Below are 19,319 nucleotides of genomic sequence, written 5' to 3'. Positions count from 1 at the left end.
AACCATACAGAAACGAAATGCTACTAGAAAAGTGGGTTAGGTTAGGATTGAACTGCGACCCTTCCAGATAAGAAATGCTACTAGAAAAGTGGGTTAGGTTAGGTTTGAACTGCGAACCTTACAGAAACGAAATGCTTCTAGAAAAGTGGGTTAGGTTAGGTTTGAACTGCAACCCATACAGAAACGAAATGCTACTAAAAATTTTGCTTTGCTTTAATAAGGTAGCAAGATTTAAAAATTTGGTTATAGTTTTACATTAAAATGGAGTTCTAATTTTGGTGGTCATTTACTATTTTTAGGTTTACAATGATTATTTTGGTGTCATTTTATTTAATAGGATAGCACGATGTAAAAATTTGGTTATCAATTGACATTAAATTGGGGTTTGAAATTTGGTAATTATTTACAATTTTTGGGTTAATAATGATTAATTTGGTGTCATTTCCTTTAATAGGATAGTAAAATGTAATAAAATTGGTAATCATTTCACATTAAAATGGTGTTATAATTTTGGTGATCATTCATTATTTTAGGGTGGTAAAGTAGTTTTTTTTGGTATTAAATTTTATTAAATCTGGTGATCAGTTAAATAGCAGCCTTTTAAAAATAGTATTGTTCGAATTCTTGTCAAATAAATCTTTTTAATTCTGTCAAACTTTGTTTATCCGCCTGTTCTAGTCTATGGTTAAAAAACAAAGCCAGCCGAATGGCGCCAGCGGAATCAATGGCCGGCGTCCGGCGCTCGTCACAATTGCCGCTGACAACACCAATTGGACATCGCTTCCTGTGCCAGCGCAAGTCATGAGCTGACTGCTGTGTGAACTGTTTACTTGACTATCACTGCCACTACTAGTCTGGATATGTTCAGTCGGAAGTGAAATAATTTGGCAACACCCACACAAATGTAATATTTCTGTGAACTATTTTGGCGATGTTGGGAAATACAAAATTTTACCATGTCATTGCTGAGAGCAAAATATTTTAAAGGATTAAATCGGGGAGAAGTTGTAAGGTATAATGAAACAAAAATAATCAGTAAAAAAGGAAATTAAAAGAATTATAAAGGAAATTAGTAGAATAAGATAGAAATAATCTTTAAACAGAAACAGAACTCAGGAACGATGTTGAATGATCAAGATACTGAAAAAGATCCACGGATTGATCCTATCCATATCCTACAACTTTAAATAATATTATATTCTTCTATAATCAACATTTTTTTATTAATGATAATCATTTATAATGTGACTGATATCTTTCATGTTTACTCGAATACTTATAAAAAATGAATGACTAGACCTTTGCCATATGTGTTTATTTACGATGTGCTTGTGTTTTAAACCACTTCCGAGAGTCTCGTGCTGATTCTTAGTGTCCAAATTTAACTGGGATTTACTGTCACCGTCTCCCTGGTCAATCAGGAGGATATTGAGGATTTCCTTCCTTCGGCACCGTTACATACGGACTAGATTCGCCTACACATCCCGTTTCACGACCTAGAGATCGACACGGCACGCGCCGTGGCGTGGTGAAACGAATAGGTGTAAAATTTTATCTCAAGGCTCAATATATTTTAACAATATCATTAAATACCAAAAAAATATTTTTGAAAGAATGGGCCATACCATGAGATTCTCTGAAATAGTCGAGGATAAAAATAACCCTTTGTCAAATCTTCCAAACCGCTGATAATCGTTTGTTCCTATCCGTCATTCTAACATTTCCGTTTGTTAAAAAGAGACAAAATTTTACATAGGTTTTATAGAGGTTGCTTAAGTTTTATGAATAAGGGGGTAAGACTAGAGGAAATGCTGAAGGTAAAAATGAGAATACTATTTCGCGAAAGTTTATCTACACAAATGTGTAAATTCATTTCAATAACACAAATGTTATAAATGCAATTGAAATATTGTCAGTCACAAAGGAGGCCAATAAATAATAGTGCATCGCAACAATCGATCGTGATTGAATCGTCACTCGTCGATTGCACTTTAATCGAATCAACTCGAGCGAGGGGCGCCAGGCGACTACCCTCTAATTAGTATTATTGTTTTTGGTGAGGTGATAGGGTTGATTAATAAGGGTTATATTTATGAGTAAATGTGTGACGCACTTCTTTGTTACGAATCTATTAAATTTTAAATTTGCGTGTTAATAAACGTGTTAATGTGAAAATCAGAATAACTTAAAAGAAAAGAAAGGGTTTAAAGACAGTAAAATGTCACCGCCTGATTGTGTAAAATGTTAAAAAAACTTAGCTAAGATTCAATCTATTCTCTATTAAACAGTTATTATTTATTACTAAGTTTATTTTATGTAGTAGGTATACTCTTAGTTCAAATGGTGATGAATGTGATGATCTGATGATATGCTGTCAAGGAATTTAGTATCAGTTCCATTTCGTACATTGACAATTAGGTCCCTACTCCCTAGCGACTTTCATATTGATTGTCACTGTGATATTGTACGAAATGGTACGGATATTAAATTATTTAACTGTTCATATAACAGTTAAGTAGGTATGTGGAGATCAGCACGCATGTATTACAAAACTATCTCACGTTTGTCATCTAGTAATTTTAAGATTGTGTCGTTTCAAATTAATTATTTTCATTTCATTTTTATATATAAATATTGAAACGCCAATGCAATCTCCTGCATTACAGCATTTACAGCCACCTACCAAGAGTTATCAAGATAAAAGACGCCGCGGGTCACCAATTAGTAGCCAGAAGACAATACCGTCTTTACGATCAATGGACCCGATCCATTCACTTATTATTGGATCGAATCGGTCATCGAGTGAATGGACAATGGGACAACGATTAACTATTAGCGGCTTGAATGAACGATTTGTAAACGAATGGTTTTGTTGACATGTTTAAATGATTGTTCTTCTTTTCACGTAAGTAATAAACATGTAACAACATTTTAGTCTTTTTTAAAACGTAATTGTTTCCTTGTTTAGAATCGCTTGCATAGAATTGATCATTTTGCCATCTAGCTTAGAATCGATGTCAATAAGGATAGGTATTGATACAAAATCCGTCGAAATAATCATTTAAATTGTAGAAAGTGTGAGGCGAAATCAACATATCCAAAATATTTTTTTCCTCTTCGTATATCACGTTTCCTTTTCTTAAAAATGTTTGATTGTCAAAAATTTACTGTAGACTATGAGTACGCTTTTGACTACTACAGCTGTACAGTGTACAGTCGCCATCAGATATATCAGAGCAGCCAAGGTGTTCACAATATCTGAGCACGCGCGCTAACTCCCTGACAATAGAGGCGTGTTCAGATATTTGTGAACACCTTGGCCGCTCCGATACATCTGATGGCGACTGTACAGATGAGTGCGACCGCCAAAGCGTCTCGCATTGAACTCCCGCGCAGCAAGCTCAATGCGCTTATTAATCCCAATCAATATACTCAGCAATCCGAGTGTCATGTTACCGCCTGGGTGGTATCGGCATCGGCTTGCCGTCTGCCGGAAACTGAACTTTTATTTCTTCTAACTAATGTTCAGCTTGAGAATCGATAAGAACTTATCAACAACACAATTTTTTGGATAATGTAATTGGGAATGGCACACAAAAAAAAAAAGATGTAATTTTTTGCACATCATAAAAACAAAGATGATATACTGATAGGTCTGATAGGTAATCTATCAAGGCTGTAGAAAAAGCAGATAGCCTATTTTTGTCTCAGAGACACTTGAATAAACGGACACCCATGACATTTGAAATGAGTGGGTGAAAAAATATTAATAGTAAGATTCATCATCTTAGCCATAAGACGTCCACTGCTGAACATAGTAAGAATACTTTGTACTAAACCCGTAGGGATTAGGTAGGATAGTGTTCTCTTACTTACAAACATTACCAAAGTACTGTTGTTAAATTTGAATACGTTTAAAACATTAGAAATCAGTTAACAACTTCGACGTAACGAATTTTATCAATTGGCATTTGGCCTAAAACGCAATTAGATTCAAAAGAAACATTGTCCTTTATCAAATTCTGAGTAAAACACAGCTAGGTACATTAACAAGAACTGTTATCGTGGTGACAGGCAGTCTACGGAGCGCGGTTATCGCCACTGTGCTGTGTGCAGAGCACAGTGGATCTTTCATCCAATTGCATCGGCGGAGGCACGCGGTGTCAGGAGGTCGCAACTTCCTGAGATCAGATTATTTGCGGAATGTCACTTTTTGGAATGTCTTTGTTTTCTTGTTCAACACTATTTTACTACATTGAGAAGGTAGGTTAGTTAATGAGAGACCAGCCGTCTTATTTTAGAATTTAAGTAGTTAGTCGTATGTCGACTTCTTTAAGTTAAACCCACCAACCCGTTGTTTTTGACCCGCTGAATCCTCACGCGCGAAATACGCGTTTAAACTCACTCCTACACATTAAAATTAGTAGGAGAAAGTGCCTGGTAACCTCAAGAAGTTCAGACCAAAAACTGATTTTTATAAATTAAGTTAATATTGTTGTGTCAATTCATATAGACAAATGGCAGTACAGTCAGCAGCAGAAGTGGCTAAGCGGGCGAGGTGTTCAAAATTATCTTGAGGCGACTTTATTGTTAAGAGACTAAGAGCGTGTCAAGGTAATTTTGAACACCTCGCCCGCCTAGCCACTTCTGCTGCTAACTGTACCATAAAGTACCTACGCCTATGACCTTATTAGATTGCTCCTAGTGATTATTTTTGTCGAAATAAAACTATCAACTTTAATTAACGCAGCGTTCATATGTACAAATTAGAGGAAGTTACTAATTACGCTGTTCACTCGATTTGGTTTGGCTAATGCTTGTAATCGACACTTACTGTATGTATGTAGGTATATTATGTAATAATGTAATCCCTTAGTATTTGGAAAGTTAGTGCGGAGGGATGAAAGTCATGTGACGAGAAAGGTATTACGAATGAATGTGGAGGGAAGTACGAGGAAAGGAAAACCGAGGAAAAGGTGGATGGACTGTGTGAGAGATGATATGAAACGAATGCAAGTGAATGATGAAATGACGGGCGACAGAGAGGTGTGGAGGACAAAGACATGCTGCGCCGACCCCAAGTGAATGGGACAAGGGCAAGAGAATGATGGATAATATAGTAAGCATCCCTGTGCAACCTAAGCACAGAATAAATATATATATATAGTACGCAAGGGGACTTCAAGTTGTGTCAACCCTAAGAATTGCCCGGAGCAATGCTGAGCCGAACGGAGCCGAGAAAGCCCGAAAGGAGGAGCGTCCTCCCACTGATCTCAGCAACTCTTTCTTGGGTAGTCAGATAACTACACAATCATAAATGAGTTTTATAAAATAAAAAATTAAAGAAAGCGTTTGGCATCCGTTTCCCCAATATCATAACCTTTTCAGAAATATATATTAAAAACCTGATTCTTTCACATCGGACGTTCTTGGGCTCATTCTACTCAGAATCGACAGCATTCTCCATCCCACCATTAAAAAAAGATGTCCCAAAATGTCCATTCCATTACGTCACGTTTTAGTATGAAAAAAATTCGTTGGGCATCCGTTTCCCCAATATCATAACCTGTACAGGATACATCCTGGTGTCAAGATGTTTTATCCTTTCTGATGTCTGTTGTCATAGCAACACAACTTTAATACACCTTTGTACCGCCGCACTTTAAAACAATCCAAAACCGTTTCCTAAATCTGTTTGTCATCTCAGAAGTGACTGTTCTTGAAGATGCATTTGGATCAATCCACCAAGTTAGCCTATAAAGCAGTTCTCACGACCGAGCCGCCCACGCCGCTTCCTCGCCGTGGGGTCAATCATGCGCGGGCGACGATTTTAGAGTTTAGACCGATTTCAGGTAAAGTGGCTTTGGGATTTGAGTCGTTTAAAAAACTGGTCTCATTTTCTACTTTTTGCAAGTTGTTTTCCGACGATTCTGTACAAGTCTTCTTTCTTACTTGACCTGTATCAACATAGTTATGGATTTATTTCAGGTGAGCTTTTGAGGTTCATTCTTTTTCCTTCCTCTTATTACAAAACGCCCGCATTGCTCCATCAGATTACGTTTAAGTTCCTCCAGGACGCACATTTTAAAAATTCTCGCTTTAATTAAGAATGATTAAGATTGCTGGAAACATTTGGGATATATACCCACTTTCCCACAGTGCTTTTGATAGTGAACATTACGATTTCATATGGGAACAACCCAAAAATTAGAGCCATCTGTTCGTAAAGGCTCTTAGGTTCACTATTCTTAAGGTTGCTTTAACACTCTCACAACAGTTTCTACAGTAGAATATAATAAAAAAAAATTTAAGAAAAGAAAAACTATAGTTCCTAATGCAAACATTAGCCGAGATGACAATGTTTGATAGGATATCGAAACTTAAAATGTATGAAATAGTCAGATTAACTAAGACTTTCTGTAGCTGTTGTCATCCAGATAGTTTTTTATTTATTTATTTAAACTTTACTGCACAAAATACAAATAAAATGTACAAATAGCGGACTTAATGCCTAAAGGCATTCTCTACCAGTCAACCATAGGGCTAAACAGAGATGTAATAAAAATGGTGCGAGAAGAAAAGTAAGAGAATTTAATTAACTAGGAACTATTGCAAACAACTGAAAAACATAATAAACTACATATACAATACACAGATAAAAATAATAAAATATATACAATGAATATACTACTACATAATTCTCACATACATATTAATATATTATGATGGATACTACCTAGTACCTAGCTACCTACTCATACTCTTGTTTCAGCAGATGTTTATGCTGCATCCTCTTAAAAGCAAATTTGCTCGGGGCTTGTGTTATGTTGAGAGTTGTGTTGTGTTGTTGTTTTTTCTATACGTTTGGCGTTTTTTGATATACGTCATTTTGGCTAGACTGGTTACTAGTACAAACATTCATTCTAAGACAGTCCATAGCACACTTAGCATCTAGATTTCTAGGTTTTAGGGACTACGTCCTCCTGATCAGATCAGATTAACCGTCAGGCAGACCAATAAACTAGACAAGCAAACTGGAGCAGTTCCCACGGCCGCCCACAGCATTAGTCACGCATGTCATCTGCTACTTTAATTGACCCGAGTGAGGTCTACTAGCAAATTGAATCGTGGTTCTAGTCTGCGAGTGTGTGAATACGGCCGGCCTTGGCATAGGATTTTTCGTTATGAATGGGCCTGTTATGGTGAATTATTGGTGTCACGGTTGCTATGCAAATTAATTTAGAGATGTGTGAATTTTTGTGCGTGAGTTGCAAATGTGACTAGACTAGGTACCGCTTATTTTATCGTGTTCTTTGATGACCACTTCAAATTTAGGTACCTACTTACGTGACCACGCAGGCTGATATGTAGGTAGTACCTAATATGATTGTAATGTAAAGAGTTCACATTATAGTAGGTAAGTATATCAGATTATACAGTATGTAAACTTACTAAAACCATTTACTCAAACCCGTTAATGTGTAGATCACACTGAGCAACTTTTATTAGGGCACCGACCCCGAAATCGCGAAAAAAAATTTGGTTGTTTCATACATTTTGCTGGTCTAGCATTGAATTTTTCTATGGGAGAATCAATTTCTTTTTTGCGATTTCGGGGATGGTGCCATAGTAAAAGTTGCTCAGTGTGACCTATTCATTAACGGGGTTGAGTAAATGGTTTTAGTAAGTTTACATACTGTATTATAGTACGCGTAAAGTACTGTATTCTTCAATTGTAGTTATTCAAAAGTGTAAAAAGCTCTTATTGAGACTTTGCTTTCGCATTGTTTATTCTTTTGAGTTAAATCTTAATCTGGCCTAAATGGCACGAAATTCAAAATAAATGGAACTCTAAACCAGTCTAAACAAAAAGATTAATTCATTACCTAGTTAAAAGGTTGTGCGACAATGTATTTATTCCAGACCTTCAAATGCAAAAAATATATGTATAATATGTATGAAACTCCATATAAAAAGATTAGTTCTTGGTGCTGATTGCCGTGCGATCGTGGAGCGGGTTAAGAGGTGTTAATTGTGCAGATTGAATGTTTTCAGGGCGGAATCTCAATTGAACGCAATTGTTTCTTTGCCGTTTTCGCTGCAAGTGTGCTGTGCCGGGGTTTGACGAGCGAGTTTTATAAATAATGTTCAGACAGACGAAGATCGCGACGATATTTGTATTGACAGGATCAAGTCTAAAGTCTGGGCTGGCCAGTATTTCGCACAGCACATTAGTTTCGCTATACAGTGAGGAAATACGGCCAGCCTTCTGGGCACCCTGCCCGTTGACGGCGATTTTTTACTTATAGGTTAAGTTTTATTATGTTTGTTTTTGTTTATTTCATTTACAATAAATAGTTCAGTGTGAAGTATTCAGAACTAGAATTTGTTGGGCTACCTCGATTTTTGTTATCCGATTTTTCATTTGACAGAATTCGTTTTGTTTGTTGTTAAATACACGATGAATGCTGGGTGCGGCAGGGTCGCCGTGTGATTATAGTGGAATAAGTAAATGTAATATAATAAATAATTTACTACTGAATTGTATAGGTTTTACCTGGGCAAATACTTAAGCACACATACGGAAGGGAGCTGATTTAGGCCCAAATAAATATTGAAAATAAAAATTACAGTCATAAAATTTGGACAAAAAATATGAGTAGCATTTGAAATGTTTTCCAACTATTCCGATGACAAAATTAAGGACAGGGACACACTTAGCCCCAGAAGATGGTAAACATAATTAATATATATCCCACTCTGATCCCAGTTTTTACGACAATAAATAAACAGATTGTTAAGTGCGAATAATAAAATCACATATGATACTAATGCCCGTGCGACTGGACCAATTGGGGTCAAAGTCGTAAAGAAGATAGAATTACATTTTGCGCTTCGCACTTCAGACCTTCAGCATATCAATATACTCGACTCGATGTTCCATACCATAAAGCACAAAATAGCTGGAAAAGGGTTCGGTGTAGGTAGAAGACGTATAATTTACTCAAGTTGACATCGAATTAATGAATGTTTGAACATAACCTCGGTTCAGTAATAGGTACACCATTGCCATACAAGTAAGAAGATTGACCCTTCAGGTGGCATGTATTAGGTATAAGGTGGTGGTAATAGTGCTCGACGCGGTCCCAGTACATGTCATCTTGAAACTTAAGTCATTGCCAATACAGGTGACGGCAGGGTATCATCTATTGGGCATTAGCATGTCAAGCACTTAAATAGATTTAGAGATTTTGGAATTGTGACTTTTTGTCAAATATACATATTAAACAAACAAACATTCCCGCTGTGGAAGTTTGCAACGTTAAGATGCTCGTCTTATTAGGTTGAATTAGATGTAAAACGTGGTATGAACATGATTATAATATGTACGTCATAAATATCATAATATTCTGTTTAATTGTACCGAAAAGCTTAAATATTGGCTATTAATCACGTGACTATTATAAAACAGCGTCCATCTCTCAAGTATCGACCGGTAATACGTCACGCGCGATGCATGGCGCGAAAACTACAAGAGTGCCATCGTAGACATTTAATAGAAATTTCTATATAAAAACCAAAGACAAATCCTTTTCTAAATTAGCAATGACCTTGAAAGTAGATATTTTTGCGATTCAATTTGCTCCCATATTTTTGCTAGTTGTGACAGACAAATATTTACGGCCGCCAAAGCCCGTAAAAGTACCGTGGCATAGACAATCAATCCAATTGGTGGCCATGATTCATTAGAGCGGCCGCTCTGAAGTGCCGGCGGCGGAAGATTCTAATGAGGTTAAGATTTAATGTCAAATCGTGGGTAACTCAGGTTGAGCAATAGGCAGCGGGTATACACTGGCCACTGCCATTATGTTCGGGAAAATACTATGTAGCTATAGCTAGCTTCTAAGCAAATCTTTAAACAAACCGGGCAAGTGCGAGTCAGACTCGCCAACCGAGCGTTCCGTACTTTTTAGTATTTGTTTAGCGGCAAAAGAATTACATCACCTGTGAAAATTTCAACTAGCTATCACGTTTCATGAGATACAGCCTGGTGACAGAGAGACAGAGGAGGACAGAGGGACAGTGGAGTCTCAGTAATAGGATCCTGTTTTTATTTTACCCTTTGGGTACCCTAAAAATATGAAGATGTAGTCTTCAGACACAGCTAAAGGCGTCGAAGGTACAGTTACTATACGGTTAATTACTAGTATGGTGGTCTTTAGCTACGCAGTAGCGTGATAATGACAAAATATGTCAGTATCTATCAAGCAGTGTTAAATATTTACAGTTGCCTTGTCACATGGATAACGATATCCATCATACGCTTAGAATAGTCAGGTCAGAAAGAAAAGGCGCAAATTTTACAGTCGTACTAACTAGCAATATCAGAATATCGCTATCTTTTAGGCGTGGCAAGATAAGTTCATGGGGGCTCTCAGCGCTTTTCAATCTATCGTATGGACAAGACAACACGGCGACATATTAGCGACAAGATTAAATTCGGGTTTCTGGCAAGCGTAACACAAAAGCCTCGAAAAATCGATAAAACCGGGTACAGAACAGGGTAAATCTGTTAACGTGCGAAAGTCATTGTAAATTCCGTGTCCGGAAAGATTCTGGGTCATTATCCTAATGGGGCACACGCGGCAATCCCTTCAGATGAGACTTCAACGGATTAATTATTTATATCTGTGGCGGAGCGCATGATTACATGATTACGATTTAAGAGTTTTGTCAACGCGTGGGGCGACATATTTATTTTAGAGCAAGCAAATTTTTCTATTCATGATTTTCTAATCTCTTACACAGGGCCGGATTTCTGCCTAGGCACACAATACCCGGGCTTAGGGAGCCAGGCAATCTAGCAATGGTTTTGAGATGGAGAGGGCCCCCTAAATTTCTAGTACCATACCAAATGCCTAGGGGCCCTAGGTCTCTAAATCCGAGCCTGTCTCTACATTCGCTGTGGTATTTAGATTTGAAAATGTTTTTTATATTGTTTTTAATATGATGGCTCGCGCTTATTGGTACGCGAAAGGCACTAGGTACTTAGTCGTCTCATATGGCATTTTTTAATATCCAAGTTGAGATTATAAATTAGAATAATCTTCCTGTGCAGTATCTTCGTGTACTGTTGGTAGAATAAACAGATTGATAATGCTTGCCAATGCCAACAGTAGTCGAAAAGAATGAAATTTCTTTTAAAAATGCCAATAAGTTGTAGCACTTGTAGCTGATATAGAACAAATCAAAATCAGCTTTTTTTAATCTGTGAATTACTTACATGATTTTCTATGAAAAAAAAAGAAGGAAATCGAGTTTGAATTTCATAGTTCCTTTGTAGCTACAAAGTTTTATTTTACGTATTGGTGCAAATGGTGCAATAAGTAAGTTTTCTCAAAAATGGACGGCAAAGTCGACTATGCCGTCTAAAAAATAGGTCGCGAAGCGCGGAGTTTATGGTCAGTCAAAATTTAAAAAGTTAAAAACATTGCAGTCTCGATTTTGGGACTGCAATGTTGCATACAAATTCCATTATTTGTCGAGTTCCAAACTTTTTAAAAGTTCAAATGGCCATATCAAATGAAGGCACAGGCCCATTAAACAGCCAAACAGATGATTAGTACCGCGACTATTTAGTTGTCTCAAATAGGTTGGCGTATTTTCGGCAGAAAAATACACTTCTATTTTTTTATTAAAAAAATAAAAAGGCGGCAAGGGCTTTTCTCTGTGAAAATATATACGTAAGAACGTTGCTTTTGTAAAATGTTTCTATGATATTTATGTTTCTTGCACCATTTTTGAGAAAAGCACTATATATGACTCGGCTGGAAGGCTACTTGCTGGCCTCGGATTCAATTAAACGGACTCCCAAGGTCGTCCGTTTAAAACGAATCCTCAGCCTGCAAGTAGCTACTTCCGAGCCTCGACAATAATGTACTATTCTTATTTCTCAAGCCGAATTGTAATTGGTTCGCTAATAAGATTAGTAATAAGTTTATTCCATACATGTATGTTGAGTGTGGGAACCGGACGTCGGATGTAGCCAAGGACTTGCGATTTAATTGTCGTTTTGTCGCGACATATGTGCGATCAAAATAAACTGAGGGCCTAACGCGAACCATGTTCGACGTGTTGCCTCTCTGTCGCACTTGTAAACTCATACGTAAGTGTGACAGGGACGCAACACATCGAACGTGGTTCGCACAGTAGGCCCTCTGTTAAGTAACGTAGCTGCTGGGGCTCTGTTCGATTTGTTTTAATCATAGCTTGTGACATTAAGTCTTAAAGTTGGCGACTGGCTAACTAGCACTTAAACATTACCCCAAAACAGTTGATTTATCACCAATTTTAACATTAATTTGTATAATATACTCATACTTACGTAAGTACTACCTATACGTTTTATGTAGAAAGGTGTTGCATTGTATGCCTCGACTCGAACCCACATTTCCATTACCCAAACTAGTCTCGGTCCGAATTAGGTCGAATAATCGAGATTTTACTGTAAGTATATTTAGGCGAGACTTAACATAGGTAGGTATCGAGTCGCGGCAAGTCGTGCTAGACGTTTAACTGGGGTATGTGTTCATTACAAAATCGCTTTGAATTTGTTTTTTTTTTTAATACTGATTACCAACTTTAACACAACATAAATACAATACTACGCAACATAATTCGACGCATGTCACAGTACAATGTAATCAGTAGCGCAAATCATACGCGTCGCAAATGTCGCAGCACAAAGATTGGCAGTAGCGTAAATCGGTTATCCGTAATCGCACTACGCGCCGGTAATCCGGTTACCTCGACGTGTAGTCGACTGCCAAATTAGGTTTCCATCCAGAATGACGGATCGGCCGGTAGGGATTACATGGCGAAATCAGGAACTATGGAAGTTGCAATGCTTTTTACACTGCTGGTGGACATTTTATTTTAGTAAACGGTTTTCAAATCTTTTTAAAGGTGTTTTTATTGTTAAAAAAAATTAAGATGTGATATCTTAAAGCGAGGCTTAGATTAGCAAGAACCTTATGCCCTTTGTAATAAGGTCCACCGATGTACAGTTAACAGTGTGGCCGATGGTACTGTAAAATATATTACGTATGTTTTAGGGCAAGCATCGCGCTTACTATTAATTTAGATACTATAAGTAATTTATAACATAACATGTCGGATACATTTTTATTTAATTATTTATTACAGAAAATAATAATTTGTTACCTAATAAGGTGGTGTTGTAACAATGTTAATTAATCAAACTTAAGTTTTATCCAGTTTCCGGTTGATATTTAAATAGTTAATTGACTTATTTTGATATAAATTCGGTAACTATTTCCGTTTTCCTGTTTGTAAGTTATCGAACTTACTTCGGCCTATTCTTGTAATGAACCATTTTTTCATATCCTTACCAATAATCTAAGTAATTTAGAGATTAGAGAGTTCATTATACTCTAGTATGGTGGAATAAGACCGACGTTGTGAATATATGTAGGTACTACATTATTTTAGTACCTATTAGAAAGACGGTAAACAATCTTGACCGGTATTTTTATCAAAAAACACTTTTTGATAATAAGTCACAGAAAGTAATGTAACAATTATAGAGCATACAGGGACGGTATCGGATACCGGTATTTTTTGTATGGGAACGAAAACGGTTTCTTTTTCTTTCTTTGTTAATTATTTCATTTCTAATTGGGCAATCTAATAATACGAAGTCGTAACCTAAATACACGAAAGAGACATACATTTCGAGTTTAAAATAATTCGAAAAATATGGTTAGGTATTTCAATGTTTTTGCAAAACGATCGGTTCCGATACCTGAGAGCATGTAATGTAATGATAATTAAATGTTAATTTACATTATTTTAGTATCATAAATACTACTTATACCTACTATTTTTTTAAAGCGTGTTTCAATATACGCCTTATCAATACTTAATTAATATTAGGTATTCAACAATTTTTTTAACTAACAATAAGTATAATAAAATACAATTTTCTAATTTTGTAATCAAAACTAATAAAAAATACACTACATTTTAAATTTTGAGCTAATAGAGCATTTAAATTAATTCTAATCATAGTCACCTATTATTCATCATCATCATCATCTCAGCCTATATACGTCCCACTGCTGGGCACAGGCCTCCTCTCGAGCGCGAGAGGGCTTGGGCTATAGTCCCCACGCTAGCCCAATGCGGATTGGGGACTTCACATACACCTTTGAATTTCTTCGCAGATGTATGCAGGTTTCCTCACGATGTTTTCCTTCACCGAAAAGCGACTGGTAAATATCAAATGATATTTCGTACATAAGTTCCGAAAAACTCATTGGTACGAGCCGGGGTTTGAACCCGCGACCTCCGGATTGCAAGTCGCACGCTCTTACCGCTAGGCCACCAGCGCTCTCACCTATTATTACCTCAAATTAACCTTATAGTTATGTACGTAATAAATTCAATTATAATTAGCAATTACCAGGTCTATTTTAGCGAACACATAGAAAAAACCTGTAAACTGTTTATCACTTGTACATTAACCACATGAAATGAGTAATAAATATATATATGGTTTAGGCGATAAATAGCACTTTTAATTATCCCTTATCTCAGTTTTCAGGTAAAACTGCTTTTAGGTAAGTATGAAAGTAGGTTTGTACTTAAAATTTTAAACTGTTATCACTTGTACATATTACCACATGAAATAAACAAGTATGTATGTGGTTTAGGCGGTAAATTATCACATGGGATAAATTGCATTATATTCCCTTATCTCGGTTTTATAAAACAGTTTTATAAAACAGTTTGTGTAAAACTATCGTTACTATATACTTGTACACCGTAAAATCTCAAGTGTTGCTTTGCCGGCATTCTTGGCCTCAATCCATAGCACCTCCGATCTCGCAGGTAATATTCTCAAAGCCTCTCCGGCTACAAACTGCGAGATCGCGTGCCTGGTTGAGGCCTCGAATGCTTGGCTAGCTGGACCAAATCAAAATTTTCCGTCTCGACCGAAAATACAAAGGGCCTGGGATGATATAGCATCAGTAAATACTTTAAACACACTTCTGGACACCGCGACAGGCAGGGATCGAGCGAGGCTTCTGGCCTCATCTAGGCCAGAATCAGGTCAGTGGCTTCACGCGTATCCCTCGCCTAACACCGGCACCTTTATAGACCCAGAGACGCTTCGCGTAGCCGCTGGTCTCCGACTAGGTGTTGCTGTCTGTGCTGACCACAACTGTGCTTCATGTGGCGCTGAAGTGGATAGCCTCGGCCACCCCGGGCTCGCCTGCTCTTCGGGTGCCGGCCGCCTGTCTCGCCATTCCGCCCTCAATGACATCCTGAGAAGGGCGCTCGTCAGTGTCGGCGTTCCCGCCGCTCTGGAGCCCCAAATAGTGCGGAACGACGGTAAGCGCCCTGACGGGATGTCACTGATTCCCTGGAAGATGGGTCGTGCGTTGGTATGGGACGCCGCTTGCGCTGACACGCTAGCGGCGTCCTACGTCCCATCGACCAGCAGGCGTGCTGGCGCGGCGGCGGACACCCGGGAGCGTCTAAAGGTAGCCAAGTACAGCTGTCTCGGCGCCCAATACGAATTCGTTGCATTTGGCGTCGAGACACTTGGTTCGAGGAGCAGAGGCGCACATATGCTCCTTAAGGCGCTTGGGAAAAGGTTGAGGGAGGCAACGGGTGACCCCCGCGCGGGCAGCTTTCTCGCGCAGCGAATTGCCATCGCGATCCAGCGCGAGAACGCTGCCTGCGTTTTGGGCACCCTCCCGAGGGCACCAAATTTTGATAGGTATTTTTAATTTTTAGTTTTAATTATTTTAATTGTAGTTAGTTTTAGTTTTATATTCCTATTTATGTCTTTTAGTAATTTATGTAATTTAATATTTTGTACCTACATATTTTTTAAGTCTTGTACACCTATATATCTGACATTTTAAATTGTTTATTACTTGTGTATTTAATTTACCACATAAGTACATCAAATGAATAATTAGGCACTAAATTATCTCATAGGATAATTTGCACTTTTATTGCGAAGTGGAAGGAGAAAAGTAGGAAAGCGGACCCCGTCACAGTACTAGACAAACGCTAGGACGATGATGATGATGATCCCTTCTCAGCCGTACCCCGGATTTTTGGGTGCGGGAATGATTTACACTAGCTGAAAATAGGCTTACCGTGTAAAAACAAAAACCATTTTAACATTTCTAAGTACATTTGAAGCTAACTATTTTTAATTTATTTTAAAATAAATTAAATCAAAATTAAAATTTACTTGGCCCGTTTTGATGTCTAGGAGGCTAGAGGATTAAGTTTAAATAAATAAATACATATTTTCGCGCACGTAAAATGACGCAAACTATCACAAAGTAGGTAATTTGATACCTGGAGATTTCAATAAAAGCAACCACAATTGCTTATTAATATATAGAAATCTCATTAAAATCAATGTCAGCGGTCGATGTTCGACCACAATCCGATTAGTCGGGATCGGATGGCCTGGCCCCATTATATCTCCTTCGATATTAATTGTTTTTCGCGTAATCTTCTAAGCGAGATTTTATATAACTTGTATTTATGAAGTTAATCTTATTGTCTTTTTAATTGTAGGAATAAAGAGCTATGTTTCTGTCAAAGAATATGGAGTCTGTGTAATATACGCTGAACGATATTGAATCAAATTAAGGATTAGCAAACATAGGTTTTTAGCGCCATTTGCACCATCCCACTAGCCCGGGGTTAACCGGTTAAACCCAGTATCAAATTGTACTGGTAACCATGGTAACTAAAGGTTTAACCGGTTATCCCCGGGTTAGAGAATTGTACAAGTGGCAATTCGTTTTAAGGTGAGGTTACCAACTCCGAAAGGGTTATCATATTTAGGTATGTTAATTAGATAACAGACTGATGGTGACTAAAATCGGTAAAGGTAGGCTAGGCAAGATTAAGTTTAAATTTAATAGAGATAATTTTTTAATGTTTAATAAAATTAATTTTAAATGTATGTAGTTTCCATTAATTATTCAGCGCCTATGAAACAGAACGTCGTTTCCATGGTTTCCTTGCATCTTATCAAATATGTTTTATTTTATTACTGGGACTTGGTCAATTTGTGTAAGAATGTCCTTATAATATTTATTTATTTATTTTACCGATAACTTTATTTTTTTTAACTAAATGTTGTTCATTAGGTACTTACGTTCAAAGGGGGTCATCCTATTAATCGTATTAATTTCAACCTTGTGAATTAGTGAAGATGGTAGCTATCATACTAGCTATTTGTATGCATTTTATGTTACTACCTATAATATTCTACCTAGCTATTATTCGATATTATTAGCGGTAGCCTTAAGCATTAGATAACAATGTCATTGTTTACAACATAATCTCTCAAGTGCTACACGGTCAGCTTAAAAAGTTTTCAACTATAAATACTACCGGATAAAAAAATAATCCGGGTAAAAAACTGTTTCAACCGATTTATAATTTACTGACATAAGTAATAAAAAATCTACATTCCATATATTTTTTAAAGGCTCCTTCCTAAATTTTTAAATTGAAAAAAGTATCCAATACGTGGCCTGCCTTAGCGCTACCAATTTCAAATCGACGATCAAAAGAATCGCGCAAAGGGGGAGCTGGGGTAAAAAGAACAACACTCATCAGGTGCCGAGATGAAAATTGGAAATTAAAATTTCAACTGCATTGGGTATCAGGGCACAAAGGAACTGGTATCGGTATTAGTATCGGACTGCCTTTGACCAATTAGAATCCTTGTGGGGTTAATTTTTAAAATTATCTTGGTAGCGATAATATTTTTAAGTTGTTTCATTATCTGCAGCGAAAAATTATAGAATTTAATAAGCAGGTTAATAAGGACTAAATTAGTATTAAATTTAGTCTTATATTTCATACGGTTTATCATTTGTAGGTATTTAATTTTTGTGTCAATGATATAGCAACATTAAATATCATAATATTGTTTTTGGGGAATAATAATTATACATTAATTACGTATTGTTTTTGTCGCACATACTATTTCTACCTTATATTTTCCGCAGTTACTGCAATCGTTATTCCTCAAATAAGATAATGAAATCAGATTATATCGCGTGAATTAAGGTAATAATATTTAGATGAATTGCAACTATGTGACAAAATTTATGTTTGTAATATTTGTCACTTTTTGAACGGGCTATTTTATCGATAAATTGAAAATTGATCTAATTTTACATTATATGACACGTAGGATCCTGTCTTTTAAATATGGTACTTCTTAATGCTACATACATAATACCTATATTATAGTAGGTGTAAATTGCAATTAGGTACTTACCTATTACTTCTGCTGTAGGTACGTTGGTGTTGGTGGGTATCATGATTCAGATTAAGATTGTGGAGTAGAAACCTAATGATAAGCTAAGCCGCCTAAAGTTAATACTTCCTAAATTATATACTTACTAAACTATTTACTACAAAATAAACATGACAGTATCAATACAAATTTACGTTATAAAATTTTACAGCCTTATTTTGATCTATCAAAAGATTGTTTACGTTATTATGGTACTCACTGTATTTGTGCAATAAGCATTAAGTTCAATAACGTATATAAAACCAATCTACTTAAGAAGAATACTCTTAAAACTTTAATTATTTACCCATTAATTTGTAATTTAAAGCTTACTCAAGAAAAACAAAAGCTTGTTTACATGAATGAAGTCTTCATAGAAATCTGTCATGTAAATTGCTACTAGAGATTGTAAAAACTAAATTTATATTGTACTTATTTGAGTAAAAAAAAAACTTACCCTTTGGGGTGACAACTCTAAAGGCGCTATTGGAGCCACTTCTCGGCGACTCCCTAAGGCTGCCGCCAGGTGAGCCACTCCTCACCATAGAAAAGTCCAAGGGCATCGGCGGCATTGCACTTACTTCCATCGTCCCGGATAAAAAATTAAAAAAACATTACCACAAAAACTTCCAAATTCGAAAACCGAACGGCGAACCGCGGAGCGTGCGAGCGCTCCGGAGAGCTAATGTGTTTTAAACCAGTATCACACTCGGCGCGCCTTTAACTTGGTTTTAGCGTGTTTAAGGTTGAGAATCGTTGGGATTCGCTTGAGATTTGAGCCTTATCGGCGGGTAGAGGCGTGGTTTGGCTGGCGCCGCCCATCGTCCCCTGACGCCATGTGTCCGGAGTGACAATCACTTTGTATAGGTAACGCAATAATATGATTCTTGATGGATTTTGTGCGAATGCATTTACCGTAGCAATTTAATACGGTGTTCTGTATGTG

The 19,319-nt window shown here is 36.9% G+C and overlaps 1 protein-coding gene across 1 annotated transcript in view; it reads right to left on the bottom strand.

Moving 5' to 3' along the window:
- Positions 1 to 18,993, bottom strand: part of LOC134663401 (zinc finger protein Gfi-1b) — a 77,314-nt gene extending 58,321 nt beyond the window's left edge. Inside the window, exon 1 of the mRNA XM_063519766.1 lies at positions 18,831 to 18,993. Coding sequence (XP_063375836.1) covers positions 18,831 to 18,960 — 130 coding nt within the window. The 5' untranslated portion in view covers positions 18,961 to 18,993. The remainder of the gene's footprint in view (positions 1 to 18,830) is intronic.
- Between the last annotated feature and the right edge of the window lie 326 nt (positions 18,994 to 19,319).

The sequence above is a fragment of the Cydia fagiglandana genome, chromosome 4 (genome assembly GCF_963556715.1).
Source record: "Cydia fagiglandana chromosome 4, ilCydFagi1.1, whole genome shotgun sequence".
Lineage (NCBI taxonomy): Eukaryota > Metazoa > Arthropoda > Insecta > Lepidoptera > Tortricidae > Cydia > Cydia fagiglandana.
Note: the sequence above shows the minus strand (reverse complement) of the source record. Positions and strands in the feature narration are given on the sequence as shown.